This window comes from Nelusetta ayraudi, unplaced genomic scaffold (assembly GCF_046127955.1).
Source record: "Nelusetta ayraudi isolate G7.1 ecotype Tasmania unplaced genomic scaffold, CSIRO-AGI_Nayr_v1 ptg000092l, whole genome shotgun sequence".
NCBI lineage: Eukaryota > Metazoa > Chordata > Actinopteri > Tetraodontiformes > Monacanthidae > Nelusetta > Nelusetta ayraudi.
The window spans coordinates 1,059,952-1,075,102 of record NW_027466142.1 but is presented as its reverse complement, the minus strand read 5'-3'; the positions used below and the strand labels follow the sequence as shown (position 1 = coordinate 1,075,102).

Below are 15,151 nucleotides of genomic sequence, written 5' to 3'. Positions count from 1 at the left end.
TGATTACAGCGCGACACTTCCTAGCGCCCTGCTAGCGTCGACTCTTCGCCTTGTTGAACTAAATTCCTGCCAGAGCCGGTTGGAGGCGGTGAGACTCTCTCTGCCCGTGTTGTTGTTGTTGTTGTGAGGAAATGTTTCCCAGACCTGAAACAATGTGCCAGCGGAGCGACATCCACGCTGTGTCTGCCACTGTTTATACACTAGTAGTCGCTTCCCAGAAAAACAAAAAAACTGGTCGCAGCTGCTGCCTGTTTCTGTGAAAGCATGCTGATTGGTCCACGGTGGCTGGAAAAAACACTGCAGACTGGAGCTTTCCAAGACGGATTCATCATTTTTCAGGCTTAGAATCTGATGTTGTATATCCAGGTAGGGGGCGCAGAGAGAATTCAGTTCCAGACAGTGTGTGTGTGTGTGTGTGTGTGTGTGTGTGTGTGTGTGTGTGTGTGTGTGTGTGTGTGTGTGTGTGTCCACTATAGCTTCATGTGCCTAACAACACCAGTGATGCGGAGCCCTCGGGAGAAAATAGGTACAACTTGTGTTTTTGAGACCAGAGGCACTAAAGAAAACACTGGGATTATTTTTGAAATCGAACATAAATCTTTGTCTTAGGGGCTCACGGGCGAGACGATGGTGCAGTGGTTTCCACTGTCGCCTCACAGCAAGCAGGTTGACCAGACCTGGAGATGCTCACTGTGGAGTCTGCATGTTCTCCCTGTGTGTGTGGGTTCTCTAAGGGTTCTCTGGGTTCCTCCCGCACTCCAAATAAGTGCATGTGAAAATTAAATAAGCCTTAGGTGTGAGTGTGGATAGCTGTTTGTCTGTCTGTGGCCCTGTGATGGACTGGCAACTAGTCCAGGGACCCCACCTTGACACAAAGGCCTGAAACCCTGATAAAAGATGGATGGATTGATAGAAATGTGTTTCAATATGCAAGCAGTTCAAAAATCTCTCAAATAAAACCAGATTAACCCTTTTGTGGTTCTGTTTTTATCATCTATGATAAAACAAGTGGTCCAAGTCCACTCATCCGTCACAACCATCAACTCTTCAGGTTTAAAGCCAAGAATGGTGAAGAAGAAACAAGCTCTCACTGTGGCAGGTGTTGTCCTGAGCGTAGAGACCCTCCCCACAGGCCTCCACACACTGGCCCTGATGCAGGAGGAGCCCACCAGGACACAGGGAGCACTGGGATACCGAGGGTCCCCAGCAGGAGGCGCAGGAGCTGTGGCAGGCTGAGGAGAAAAAGGAATGAATAAATAAAGAAAAGCAGAGGAGGGAGAAAAAAAAAGTAGTGTGATTAAGCCAAAGGAAAGGGTTGCTCCGCCTACCTCTGCACCTGCCGTGGGCATCCAGGTAGTTGTGAGTCGGGCAGTGGGGAATACATTTCCCATGATGCAAGGCGGTCCCGGCCACGCAGCTCATGCACTTGGGGTTGTCCGGGAAACAGGAGGCACAAGACGGATCGCAGGCTGTGAAGTGCAGCGGGTCGCAGTTAATGGCTTGGTGTGACGACGAAGCAGTTCCTCAATTTCAAACCGGACGACTTGATGTGGAAATTAGACAGTGAAGCCGCAGCCAGACACTCAACTTTACTTTTGGGTACATGCACATTTTTCAAGTCATTCTTATCTTGGCACCTTATTTATTTATTTATTACTCAGTATTTCTGTTCAAAGTGAAAAGTCAAAATGTAAACTCCATTTGCACCCCTAAATGTGGGTTTATGTGAGTTCGCTCTACGGATCTCAACCAATCTACCTCCGTTTAAAAAAAAAAAAAAAAAAAAAGCAAAAGAGGAAATTCCTACGACACGCTGGAGGGGACATGAAAGGAACCTCAGCACATCAGATCCAAGTCAGGAAACCCCGAGGCGAATAATCAAGGAGATAAAACAGTCGCTGAAAAAGGCCTTCAGCGATCTCCAGATGTTGACATTTCAAACCAGACATCCGAGCACAAACTGGCAAGTTCTAATGGTTTTGACCTTTCGCTGGAAGGTTCCTCGGGTTTTGACATTTTCCAAAGGAGGGCTCCTCAGTGAGTCCTTTAACTCTTTAGAACTGCCCCTCCCTCCCCCCCCACCTCTCCTGCTTTTAAACCTACCAAAGAGCTCATCCACGCACCGCCCTGGGGGAGAACTATTCTCGCTGCTCTGCATCTCACACCTCCGAAATAGAAACCATTCATATTCATGCCGGATGTCTTTATTCAAATGGCTTATTAGAGCAGGAGAGAGGCGCTAATTATTGTCTTTTTCCATTGTTTGTTTGCCAACTCCGGCTACTGCTGACTTATCATTTCGGCACGACGGGGCTGACTGGAGGCCCATAGGGGGCGCCGAGAACAGGGTCACGCCAACCTTCACCGCAACTACAACCTCCCATTTGTGTGTCAAATTGAAAACTATAAGACAGCGAAGGGAGCTATTGTAAAATCTTCCTTATGCATACATTTAAAGAAGTATTTAAAATCCGTGCAAACAGTCGATGCATCTTTTTGTTTCCACATTATGGAAACAGAAACATTGTGTGGCTACATTTGGAATTTTCTAGAACTTTGGCTTCAAGATTCAAAGTTACTATACAACTTTACGAAAAACAAAGTTAAAGTCAGACTACTCAATCACCGAACGCAGAGATGCTGTCACTGATTCATAAACAGACACAGTTCAAAGTCTGGAGGAACCGTCGAGTAGCCGAGCCAAGACAGCGGCGCTGCACGCAGCTCTAAAGGTTAAACTGTAAGTGATGTAATTCACCGTAGCAGACGGCGTCCTGACTGTAGAATCCAGCGCCGCAGTGGGAGACGCAGCCGCCGTCCTTCAGCAAGGCAGCTGGGTCGGAACATGACAAGCACTCCTGCTGACCGGGCCCGCGGCACTCTGAACAAGCCTCGTGACAGTCTGGCAGGGAAGAACAGAAAAATAAAGAAAGAAATGAATAAAAAAAAAAAACACTGTAAATGTCTGTTTCATGTATAAAATATCAGTGTCTAAAATAAGCTGGCATGTTTTCTCTTGTGGCGTGCTGAGATTGCTGAGGAACACAGTGAAGCAGTGTTTCAGGATTTCTCTTTCTACTGCTAAATGTTTCGTGTCATGTAAAATCATCTGACCAATGAGTAACAATCTGGGTCTGTCCTACCACTGATCTCCTCAGAATGAGAGAAGTCTGTTCTTTACTTCTTACTCCCCTTTGCCGTAAGTGTGTGCTAAAAAGCACACTTGTGGAAATTAGACCTTTGTGATGTCACAAAGGGCACTGATACCTCTTTCAGGTTACTGACAACCCCTTGCCAGCCAGGTGCTGATCTTTTTTGTTAGTCTCCTTCCAAACATGGGCAAGGACCTCAGGAGGAGGCTGTAAACAGAGGGCTAAATAAATATATATATATGTTCTAGCAACATGTACAGAACAAAGCTGCTGCACTGTAGAGTTTGTGAGGAAGAATGAAGATAAAATAAAATCAGTACAATGAGGGATCTTTAATTGCGGTTAAGTTTGAATGTACTTGCACGAGCCACCTCTGGTCAAACTTTGTATTACAACAGCACATGATGCACAGGGTACAGAAGCCTTTAAAAAAGTTTTTTTTTTTTTTTTTTTTTTTTACCAATTTTCTTTAAAAACAAAACAAAAAAAAACAACAACTTTTAAATGAGAAAACTTTTTTGGCTTAAAACCAGAGAGGGACTTCTCTAAGAAGTGAGCCGAGCAGCTCCGCCTCTGAAACCATATCAATACTTCTTTTCAAGTGAAACAAAAAACTGTTTTAAAGAGCCGTCCAGCCAGTGTGCCAAGCAACACATTAAAGGGAGCCACCATTCAGGATTCTGTCGAGGTTGAATGTGTGTGTGTGTGTGTGTGTGTGTGTGTGTGTGTGTGTGTGTGTGTGTGTGTGTGTGTGTGTGTGTGTGTGTTTCTTTAAAATGGTGTTTTAGAAGCGCAGTGCGATGGTGCAGACAGCTGGCTTAGCAGGAGCCTGCCGGCAGGTCAGCTAACTGGGCAAACTGTTCAAAATGTGAAATGTGTCTGGATGAGATAATGCGTGTGTGTGTGTGTGCATGTGTGAAGGCAGTGAAAGCAGGTTATATAATTACAAATTGACATAAAGCAAAGTAAACAAACACAAATTTGAACAAATTAATTAAGTTAATTTGAACTTTAATGAAATGTGATTAAGGATTTCTCTTCTGTGTGTTGTGTTTGTCTTGCATGCAGCTCTATAAAGCTGCACTAATTTATCTGTGGGTGCGCTGTGCAAAATAAACAGCCCTTCCACAACAAATTGTAAGATTTCCCAGCGGCACACAGGTTCAGGCCACATTCCACAGCAAGCTGGACGAAGAATAAAAAACCCACCGTATTGTTATTGCCTCAGTGCGCGTAATTGAAGTACAGACACAATATGGTGCGGGTGAATTCCAAGAAGAAAAAAAATTCTCTCCTGTGCATGGAAACTCAAAAATAAAAAAAAACCTGGCAGACCGAGAACACATCCCTGGGGAACTCCTGCAAAAAATGTGTTTATGCACTCTGGATTCTTCATATCAGTTCTAACTCATGACACCAGAAGTTATTAATATTATCGCCTCGCCACATCAGCACGGATGGTGTGAAGCGAGTGAAGGTGAGGGCGTGTCACCAGACAGGGGAGGGCAATTAATTTAATCATGGCCATTAGGCAGGTTGCCGATAAAGATCGCAGCCGGGTTAATGAGAGGAGCTGGAAGGTAACCAAATATATCATTTCAGGAAGCGGGTGGAGATTAATCTGCTATTAACTGCTCCTCGCTCGCACCTTGCACATCTGCTCGCAACATTCCCCCCTCTTCTTATCGTCCTGAAACACACCCTGCCTGTTCCTCTCTCTCACCGCTCTTATTTTCCAGCTGGGTTCCTGAAACCGTTGCGCAAAGAAACTTTTTTATTATTTTTTTGTTTTATTTTTTTTTAGATATTATTCTCCTCCTGCAGCTGAACACGGCTCGAACCTCATCAAACTCTTATTTTTATATCAAACAGATAATTTCCTGTCTTCTTTGCTTGGCTCCTCCATGACTGACTTTTGCAGGCTGCGTGAGAAATAAAACGCTGCAGTCCACCTCCACTTTCACCGCACCAAATTTGAAGATGCTTGCGTGACCAAAAAACAACAAAATTGGCAAAATATATGGCACCTTCTGTGGCATCTGGCAACACACTAAAAACCTATCGACGGTTTTAGTTCGTCTGCTTGAGTCGTCATTCTGCCCTGATTGTGAGTCCAGGTACATCCCGAAAGTTGTGTTCTGCATACAGGAACAGCGAACGTCGGAGATGTGCCGCCCCTCCGCAGACACATGCCGACATGATCCGGAAGTGCAGTGACAGCAGTGACATTTATCGCTGATTAAAAAACGTCCACCTGCTGCCTCGCCGCTCCTGCGAGTGGAGACTGCTTGTCATTGAAGGTTCGCCGCCACGCAAAAGACGCTACCAGGCCCCGTCCATGTGCCGAGATCTCGTCAATCACGGCCGCTGCCGTCAAAAAGGGTTCATATAATTCCAAGATTTTGTAAACCCAGCGTTAAACCGCTTCAGTTTACAGGATTTCATACATGATGCAAGCTTATACAAGGGATTTCTGTCTTTGGAGTCTTTCTGACATTTTCATTGACAAAGAAAGAACACATAATTCTCCCCTCTTACCTTGCATCATGTTACAATTTGGACCCACTACTACTTCCTGTTTGCACCCTCAGGCTCCAAAATATGGCAGCGAGACTTAACAACAACAACAACAACAACAACACCAAAATATTTTATTCCAAAAATATGACTTGCTCCGCTGGGTGCGACCAAATCAGCATAATTTCGCATCGCGTACGGCTGCTGCTGCCAATACAGCCTTTAGTTAATAGAGCCTTTAACCCCACTGGGTTTTTTTATCGCATGGATTAAAAATGTTGCACCAACTCAGCGCTTTTCCTCTCGCCCAAATGTATCACAGGGTCCCACTGGCTGCGGCCCGCGGCTTCTTCTCATTTTCTCATCGTCATTCAGAGGGGGGCGTCCCCTGCCGGAAACCTCGGCCAAATGAGGTTTTCCAAAAGTGTGCACGAGAGGATTTCCATCACGGGGTGATGGGTGATTTAAAGGTGCGGCGCCAGAGAAACGGTCAGGAGTAGCAGCTGAGCAGCTTTCAACTCCCCAAGTCGTGGCGTTAGAAGGAACAGCATGCAAGCACAGGCTTTGAGGAGAACTATGTGTCTGCTGAACCCTCGCCACTGCCGCCGCCACCTCTGCTGCCACGTGCCACACAGCGAGGACTCACAGCGCAGCCCTGATTCAGGCTCAATACTCACTAGTAAATGGCCTGCTGGCTGAGGTGCTGAAGCGGCTGTCAGATTCTGCTGGGATGAAATCATGGTGGCGGCCTGAAGTTCACGGCTCAGGAGAGGAGACGGCGGCGAAATTTGGGCGCCACTTGAACGTGGCAGCTTGAATGACAGGTGGTCTCACCTGCCCAGTATTGTTTTTAATATTTATGTTCCATCAACTCCTCAGTATGTCCACCACCACCTGTCTGTCTGTCTGTCTGTCTGTCTGTCCGTCTCTCTCCTATCCAATTCAACTCTCTCTCTCTCTCTCTCTCTCTCTCTCTCTCTCTCTCTCTCTGTCCCTTGCTCGCCCCTCTGGCCTCTCTGGAGCTTTGCCATTGGATTTCTTGTCATCTCTCTTTCTCTCTGGGCCTCTCCATTTCTTTCTTAAGACTTTTTTTTATTCATTGGGTCACATCTATTTTTAATGTCTCTGCTCATCTCTGTCCTCTCTGACTTCTCTCTGTGAGCTCAAGCTCTGCAGAGGGCTGCAAAAAAAATCAAATAAGTAAATATATAATATATATATATACATATAAAACATGGATGGAAAGCACTAATTATCAGGTAGCTGTTCCAAGTCACTTCCTTTCAGAAAGTGTTTCTAATCACTAAGCGGATTTTGTGGGTGCTGCCTCTGTGTGTTTACACTCACTGTGTTTACACACACAATCAGATTACTGCCATTCTGCGATTAGGGATCGGATCAGAGAACTGAGCCCAGTCCAGGTTTACACCCTGACGAGGAGAGAATCACAGTATGTTGGCTTCCGCGACATTAGGTGGCGCTGTGCTGTCATTTCAATCAGGTTTTTAACACAATCCTTTTGCTTAAATTGTCCTTGGACCGTCCATTAAGAATTTCAAAAACTCCTTCAGCAGCTGCAGGTAGAAGGCGGGTCCAGAAGTTTGTGCTACCAGTTATGAAAGACACCGTGGTTGTCGGCAGGACTGCGTGGCAGGAGAATAAAGAGGATGCCCTCACAATCTGGGTCTCTTACTCTTGACTTAATCTGATCAGGATGTTTACATGCATTTTAGAATGCTGATCATCACCAAGCAATACTCATGTTAACATGACATAACTGACGAACAGAAGGCTTCAGCATATTTGAATTTTCTCTCCGTGTGTACAGTATGCACGCGTGTGTGTGTGTGTGTGTATGTGCGTGTGCGTGTGACACACATCGTGCACATGGGGCCTTTGTGGCTGTATCCGCAGGGAGCGAACACGACAAGATAATCTGGCTGATTTTCCGACAGATACCTCAGTCTGCGACGGCCTGATTATCTGATGCTGTGGGGTGTGTGAGGAGTAACTTCTAGACGCACGAGGGACGTCCTGATGTGAAACACTGAGGGCCACACTCACAAAGCCACTGCGCGGCTTTAGCGTCAAGAAAAACCTGAGCAAATAGTACAAGAAAAAAGACACGCGAAAGTTTTAAGAAGCAGGCTTAAAATGTGATGATGTGCAGATAGCGTTGCGGCTGCGGCAGACTCATTTGAATATATTTGTGCAAAATGACTTCATCTTCTATGCAAATGAGGCTCATTAGAAATAGCGCCTCATCCACACAGACTGCGCTCGACTTTCACGAGCAGCGAGACCAACACCTGCTGTAAAAACCAGCTGGTGTTTCTGCCAAGTCTCTCCCCTCAGCAGAGCTGATGAGGTGCGAATGACATTGAAATATAGTGGATGATGTGACGGGGCAAAAATTATTTTTATATGTATATATATATACATATATATATATATATATATATATACACACAAATAAGAGTGGTGGCAGAGCTCATATAATAAGGAGGTGACTAGAAGACGCACTAGCAGAGACAGTTTTACCACATCAACCTGAATTTGAGTGCAACGGGTCTGGAAGATGCACTTACTCAGATACAAATCAGGTACAAAATGCAACTCAGGTGGTGGCAGCTGTGTCGCACATACAGTATAAAGGCTGGCACTCCTGGACTTTCTCTTTATCACGGCAGCAGCATCGCTGGAACTTACAGTTTTGGATTTGTTGTCCAATGTTTTTTTTCCTTTCACTTTGACAATGGGTTGTTGTTGTGGTTTTTTTTTTTTATTTAATTTGGCTGCATGATTCTGAACCTCGGCAGTGAGGAAGGACAGTTTTTTTCCTCCTTTTTCCTCTTTCTTCTATGAGATCGTTCTTGGCAAACAGCCAACAAGAAGTGTATGTCCTTCTGTGGACACGTAGCATTGCAATTTGTGTCCCAGACTCAAGTGGCAGATTTATTTGTGGGTGTGTTTGCAAGGCTCCACCCACTTTTCCCCCTTAAAATAAAGGCTGTCGTGCTGTTTCCTCCTCTGCCTGAAGGGCGATTAACGCAATGGGCCACATGACGGAACTGCATCACGTCGGCGGGCGCCACAGTGCATTGGCGGGGGTTGGAAATAGCGCCCGCGGGCCGTAGTTTGGGGACCCCTGGTCTACTCATTAAGGAGTCAACATCCAAGTTTCCATTAGCTAAAAAATATGTTTTTACCGCCTTCGCTTCATTTTCTTGAGTGAAGAACAGCGAAGACAGCGGCGTGACATCATGTCACCTGGTTCCACCTTTGCAAACACACAAAGCTAAAAAGATAACATGCTGTGTGTCATTCTTCCTGCCAACCAAAGCGCCTCAGAGGCCACTGCGGCATCCTAAACCCAACAGCGAGTACAATGCTGCTCAGAATCTCACCTTAAGACTCCACTGTGACAGACTGAGCTGCTGCACCCTCTGCAGCTCTCACCAAGCCAATGAAAAAGGAGAAAAATGGGCCGACACGCTCATCTATGAGCTTTCAGCACAATTTAAGGGGTCACGACGCACATATGCAGGCAGCACACCTTGTCCGATGAGAGGATTAGACACGCTGTACTCTGCCCCTTGGCAGAGAAGTTTATTACACCCGGAAAAAACAAAAGTTATCGAAAACGTGATCTCAGCAGGAGGCCAATTTCCAGAAAATCCCTCCTGTGCGAGTGAAACGTGCATAAAGCCGGCGCAGACTTCACCTCCAGGTCTGAAACCAGGAGCAAGAGGGGAAAAATTAAGCAGGATAAAAGATTTTAAGAGCAGCACATCTTTTCAACTGATTCGATATCACTGGATGGGAATCTGAAATTAAATCATGTTATGTGTGAATGATTTATTTTTTTTTTTCTTTTCTTTTTTTTTTTAATTGATTCTGTTATTCGAACCCAGCATGAGCTCCAACACGGACCAATCATCACCTCTCAATGCTCAAAGAGCAGAGAGACAGAAATGAAATGTCACTGACCCAGAAAACATTTTTTCGATCCAGCGGAGAATCAAAAGAACAAATTTAGCCCGCCAACGACTGCCCGCAGAAAAGTCAGATTTTTTCAGAGGCTCTTTGGCGAGAGCGGCAGCAGGAAGCAGCAGGAGGCTGGAGGAATTGGCCCGTCGTCATGGCTGCCTCGGCGCCTGCTGCCCGGCGGCAGCAGTGAGAAGTCGTGGCAGTAGACGAGAAAACTGAGCGGGCAACAATGCAAACACGAACTCACCGAAAAACAAAGACCTCTCGCTGATTAGCCGAGACTTCAGAAACCATCAAGAGGCGCAGAACGTTACGCCACAGAGAGTTAAGCTCTCAAAGACACTTCTCTTGTATTTCTGGGCTGCGTCAACACTGGTTGAGCATCAAAGCCAGAAGTAGCATTTGTTTTCACAGATGAACCAGTTAGAAGTCATGAAACAGTCTTCAACTAGTCATCCACTCAAATGACAAACAGACCTTCAACATCCTTCCAAAAGAAAAGGAATTCACACGTGACCGATAAAGCAGACAGCCGGTGCATTTTGACTTTCGGTGCCTCTGTGTACACAGGACTAATCCAGCGAGCTTGCGTGACTCTGCAGGCCTTTCGTCAGCTCCCTCAGAGGATAAGAGATGAAAACAAGAGGGGATAAGATGGAAAATATGTCGCCTCCATTGTTTTTCTCTGAATAATCACAACATCCTGAGCAAGCAACATCCTCGTCCTCTGTATTCAGACGTGCAGAAACGTTGCCAACAGAGAGAAAAAGCCACCAAAAGTCAGTGTGTGTTCATTCAATTAGCAACACAATATATCTGTCTTGTTAAGCGAAAGACAGTGGTGTGCAACCAACCTGCACCGCTGCCGTAATACGTTACCAGCCGCAAATTATATTCGTTGCTGCCACAAAATAATTCACTTGAGGGTCACGAATGAATAAATCCCGGTCTCGATTAAGTAATTACAGTCGCAATTTAGTCATTTGCGGCAACAGAATAATTCCGGGCGGCAAATGACTGGACAGTGGCCTCAAATTCAGACTTTTTTTTTGCCATGGATTTGCTGAATTGTGGTCACAGATACAGATTTCTGGCCCCAGGTGACCCTTGTTTTCTATTTTTCTCCCCTAGTGGCACTACAGGCACTCTGTTCACAATCAACGGTGGCTTTTAACAGCCCTTCACTTGCACAAACATCAAGTGCTGCAGAGTTGGATGGCAACAGCCACCTGTCTGACTGAAGAGCCTAAAGAGATTCAAAAAGAAACGCAAGGCAAAGCACAATGCTTTAAAAATTAAAACGAGGCAAAGACAGACGAGTGGCAGGGCTGTTGGCACAAGTCCCACCATAATTATTATCAGCAGCTTTTACAGCGCAGTCAAGCAAATTCATTCACAAACTAACAAAACCCCGGTGGAGGTCTGCAGGAATGCTGGAGACTCTGGGTGGTCCTGATCTCCTGCCAACACCTCCACCTCACGTCTACAGCGCCGTCCACGCCCACCACCACTGGCAGCTGTCGGCGGCCCCGCCCCCTCTAATCCTCAACACACATGTGAGCAGGGCCTCCATTAGGATAAATCCACCTCTAATGACCTCTTGTCTTCAGCGCCGGCGTGATCGGTGATGTTTGTTCCATTTTCCGCAATATTAATCCCAGCGTCTCACCCCGGAGGGGAGGTGTCATTATGAGCTGAAGCTGGGACAGGCTTGGACTTGTGCTACTGCCAAGTTTAAAGATACATGACTTCAGTGGAGGAATGAAAGCTCAAAGTGAAGGTCCTTGGGAACAGCAGTGGCTTTTTTGGTAGTTTCTTTCACAGGCTCCGCCCCTTTATCCAAGTTTATCCAGGCGTATTTCAATCATTTGAAAACGGATAAAGGTCGAAGCTTTCAACAATGGATCTAAACCATATCAGATATCCTTGCATTCCAGATGCCTTGTAATCTTTGTCAGTTCTGTTGTGTTTTGCAGGAAATTGGGGATAGCGGGTGGAAGCGATAGTTTGGATAGCGTATGGAAGTGATAAGAAGGCTGAAACCTTTTAGTGATGTGTGAGAGACCCAATGTGCAAGATAAGAGCTGGAGCTGAATCTGAAGATTCCTTTTTAAAAAGGTGTGAGTGGGTGATTGAGTGGTAAATGACTGACAGGCAGAAGAAGAGTGCAGCATCATCGACCAGCGCTGATATTGAAAACACGCTTACGTGAGTGCAATATCAATAAAAGCAATGAGTCAGGTTCCATTAGGTTAGCGCCTCTTTCATTTTCCGAATCAAATCGAAGACGACAGCTGGGAAAACCAAGAGGCGATTAAAAAGTTGACAGTAACACATGGTGGCAGAAACACAAACAGACTGACTTCCTCAAACCATTAAGTGGTTTTGCAGCGAGAGTCAGGAGAGCACAATCTGCAGGCGGCCGGGAACACTCACTAGGTGCGACGCATCCGCTTCCAAACTCTCCGCCTCCCAGTTACAAGTGCGTGCAGTAACAGGGAGGGAGCCCGCATAGAGTTCTCGCTTTTGTCACTTTGTGAAATATTCAGGCCGGAACACGTCCCACTCAAAGCTACGCCGAGCCGATGCACCCAAAACAAATCAGGCTTGAGTTTATCACTGGCAATTCTTAAATTCTTAAAAGGCAGGGCGCAGCTGAACTGTGGATGCACTTTCTGCCGTGCTGCCTGGACACACAAACAGTGAAATGGTCCTTCTAGAGTCAGACCTGAACCCTTCACAGCTGCATAGAAGTACAAGAGTTCTTCTTGAAGCAGAAGTACAGAAAAGAGGAGAGAAAGTGGAGTCGACGCAACCAGTTGCTGCTTCTGTCAACATTAACAGCCAGAAAAGACGTTTTGAAAAAAGACACTAAAGTAAAAAAAAAAAAAAAAACACATCGAGAAACTTGGCACAAGTGGTGGAGGTATTCAAGTCGAGGCAGTATTCATCACACCTCCACGGGGGCTAAACGCTAAAAGCAGAGCCCGTTTGGGTCGGAACTCACGGCGGCAGTGTGTGTGGTCGTGCTGGTAGGAGCCGGCCGGACAGGAAGTCAGGCACTGGCCGCCCTCGGCGCTCAGCAGGGGCAGCTGGGAGCCACACGACTGGCACTGCAGGCGACTGGAGCAGGTGGCGCAGGACGGCTGGCAGGCTGCGGAGGGGGGAGAAGACGGAGAGCGGGAGACGCTGTGAAATCTTCACTTTCTCTTCTCACATCTGAGGCTTTTCTCAACGTGATCACACGGAAAACACTTCCACTCATTCAGACTGAGCAGCCCGGCTAAGGGGAGTGCGTCATGTGACAACAAGAAAAGGGCCGTGGACAAAAACTGAAGTTTGTGCCCAGGCAGAATCCAGCAGACTGAATTCTCACAGGTGCGTGTTGAAAAGCTGAACTCAGAATTTAATAGAGAAAACGTTGTTGTGTGTTCATGTGATCATGTGGCTGATATATTGTTGAGCTGAAAGTTCTTCATAGCAGATTGTCACGAAAAAAAAAAAAAAAAGTTCTGTGGATATATTTTTGGCCCTTTTTTATCATCGGACCGTGACGGAACATCTTCTCTTGTTCTCTAGTTTAGATTTCTAAGGATTTCAGGGTTTTCTAAAAAAAAAAAAAAAAGGAACGTGACTTCATGCCTTCCTTCCTTCTTCTTCCCTTCCGATAAATCCCACCTTATTTTTTACTCCCAGAAGTGCATTGCCCAACCAACAAGATTCCGCCACTAGAATCAGCTGCTCGGCCTCAGAGTTAATACTTTTATCCGCACCGTCCAGTTTAGCGACGGCCGAGTCATGAATTAGTCGAGGTTCCGTGAACGTCTGGCTGGGCCAACAAAAGCTGTGACCGGAATGCAATGCAATAAAATACTAAGCAGATTACGGCAGTCGCGGGTCAGTGCTCGGTCAAGGTGCCCGCACGCTGCGGCTGCTTCAGCGCCACTCACATGCACACAGGTGCTGAGCTCAGAGCGACGCCGACGGCTGAGCCCACCCTCCGGTGTCGCCGCAGGTTTTCTTCAGCAATAACACAGCCAACATGTGCAGCCAACATGTGCAGCCGAAAGGTGAATCACAGAGCAGTAGAGTGCAAAGGCTCATTTGAATTTTGTTCCACTCAAGGGCGTTCAATTAATAACATTCTGCAGCTTGTACAAAAAAAAAGAAGAAATTAATCCTCTCAAAGGAAGGAAGAACGCTGACTTCTTAAGCGTGCGAATCGCAGTTGCGCTTTTTCTTGTCGGAAGTGAAGCTAAAAAAAAGGCTGCTGGAATTACTGCAAATTAATGAGTTACGGCTTCTGTTTGAAAGAAAATGGGAAAGAAATGTGATGTTTTACTGCTGGGTGTCACTGATATTTAATCTCCTGACGTAGTTTATGTAGTGTGTGTGTGTGTGTGTGTGTGTGTGTGTGTGTGTTCACTGGTCTGAAGGCATCCAGTCAGAGTCCTGCACCTGAGGCTGCACTATTCACCTGTCAATCAAAATACTGTGCCAATGTTTGTGCAATTTTTTTTCCCTATCTCGTCACTTGCAGTCTTTTCAAGCGACCTTCTAAGGCAGGTATGGGCAAACTACGGCCCAGGGGCCGTATGCGGCCCGTTAAGCATTTTCAACCGGCCCGTCAAGAAATTGTATTAATAGTAAGTAAGTCCTAAAGAATAGCTGCACGTCAACCAATTTTTCAGTGTTTTAAGAGTCATTTCTATAAAGAGCTAAATACTGTGAGGCTTCAAATTTCAGGACCCATTGTGTGGCCCCACCAGTCAAAAGGTTTGCCCACCCCTGTTTACAGTGTGCACCAGTCGGAGCCACTCCTACCTGCACACTGTCGTCCCTCGACGTAGAAGCCAGCGGGACAGACGGACACGCAGCGGCCCAGGTGGAGGAGGGCTTTGGGGTCCCTGCAGCTCTTGCAGTGGTCAGCAGTGCCCGAGCAAGACAGGCAGTCAGAATGACACTGGACTGGAAGACACACACACACACACACATAGACACACAACAATATTACAAAACTGTTGAAGACCGTCGTCTTCATTTAGTTCAAAAATGAATGAAAAAAATGCATGATTTCCGGCTCAGACAACCATATAGTGTTGCAGCATGGCTGAGTTTCTCCAGATCTGATCACAACAGGCTGCCAGGTTTCTGACTCAGGGAGACTCACAGCGACTTCAGGCTTCAGGCTTACATTGTGTACAGAGGCAGTCAGAAACACACACACACACACACACACACACACACACACACACACTCACACACACACACACACACACACACACACACCATTGACACACATGATTCAATTTTCGAACAAGTCCCATCCAGAACATCTGCCTCTCAAGTTCAAACTCGGTCAGAGAATTTTTATGAAGAAAAACTTTGCCGAGGGGGAGCTGTGGACTGCATCTGCAGCCTCTTACTGTCGGCGAGCAGCTCCAGTGGTGCTGTTCTGTGACAAAGTGCGGCTGAGCGCCTGCTCTGCAACC

General features: G+C 46.3%; 1 protein-coding gene across 3 annotated transcripts in view; it reads right to left on the bottom strand.

Moving 5' to 3' along the window:
- fras1 (Fraser extracellular matrix complex subunit 1) overlaps positions 1-15,151 on the bottom strand; it is a 164,523-nt gene that overhangs the window by 76,802 nt on the left and 72,570 nt on the right. For all 3 annotated transcript variants that reach the window (XM_076046922.1, XM_076046921.1, XM_076046923.1), the window contains 5 exons: positions 14,484-14,627; positions 12,667-12,813; positions 2,759-2,902; positions 1,329-1,469; positions 1,092-1,232 (listed from right to left, as the gene is read on the bottom strand). In XM_076046922.1, the coding sequence (XP_075903037.1) occupies positions 1,092-1,232; positions 1,329-1,469; positions 2,759-2,902; positions 12,667-12,813; positions 14,484-14,627 (717 nt within the window). The remainder of the gene's footprint in view (positions 1-1,091; positions 1,233-1,328; positions 1,470-2,758; positions 2,903-12,666; positions 12,814-14,483; positions 14,628-15,151) is intronic.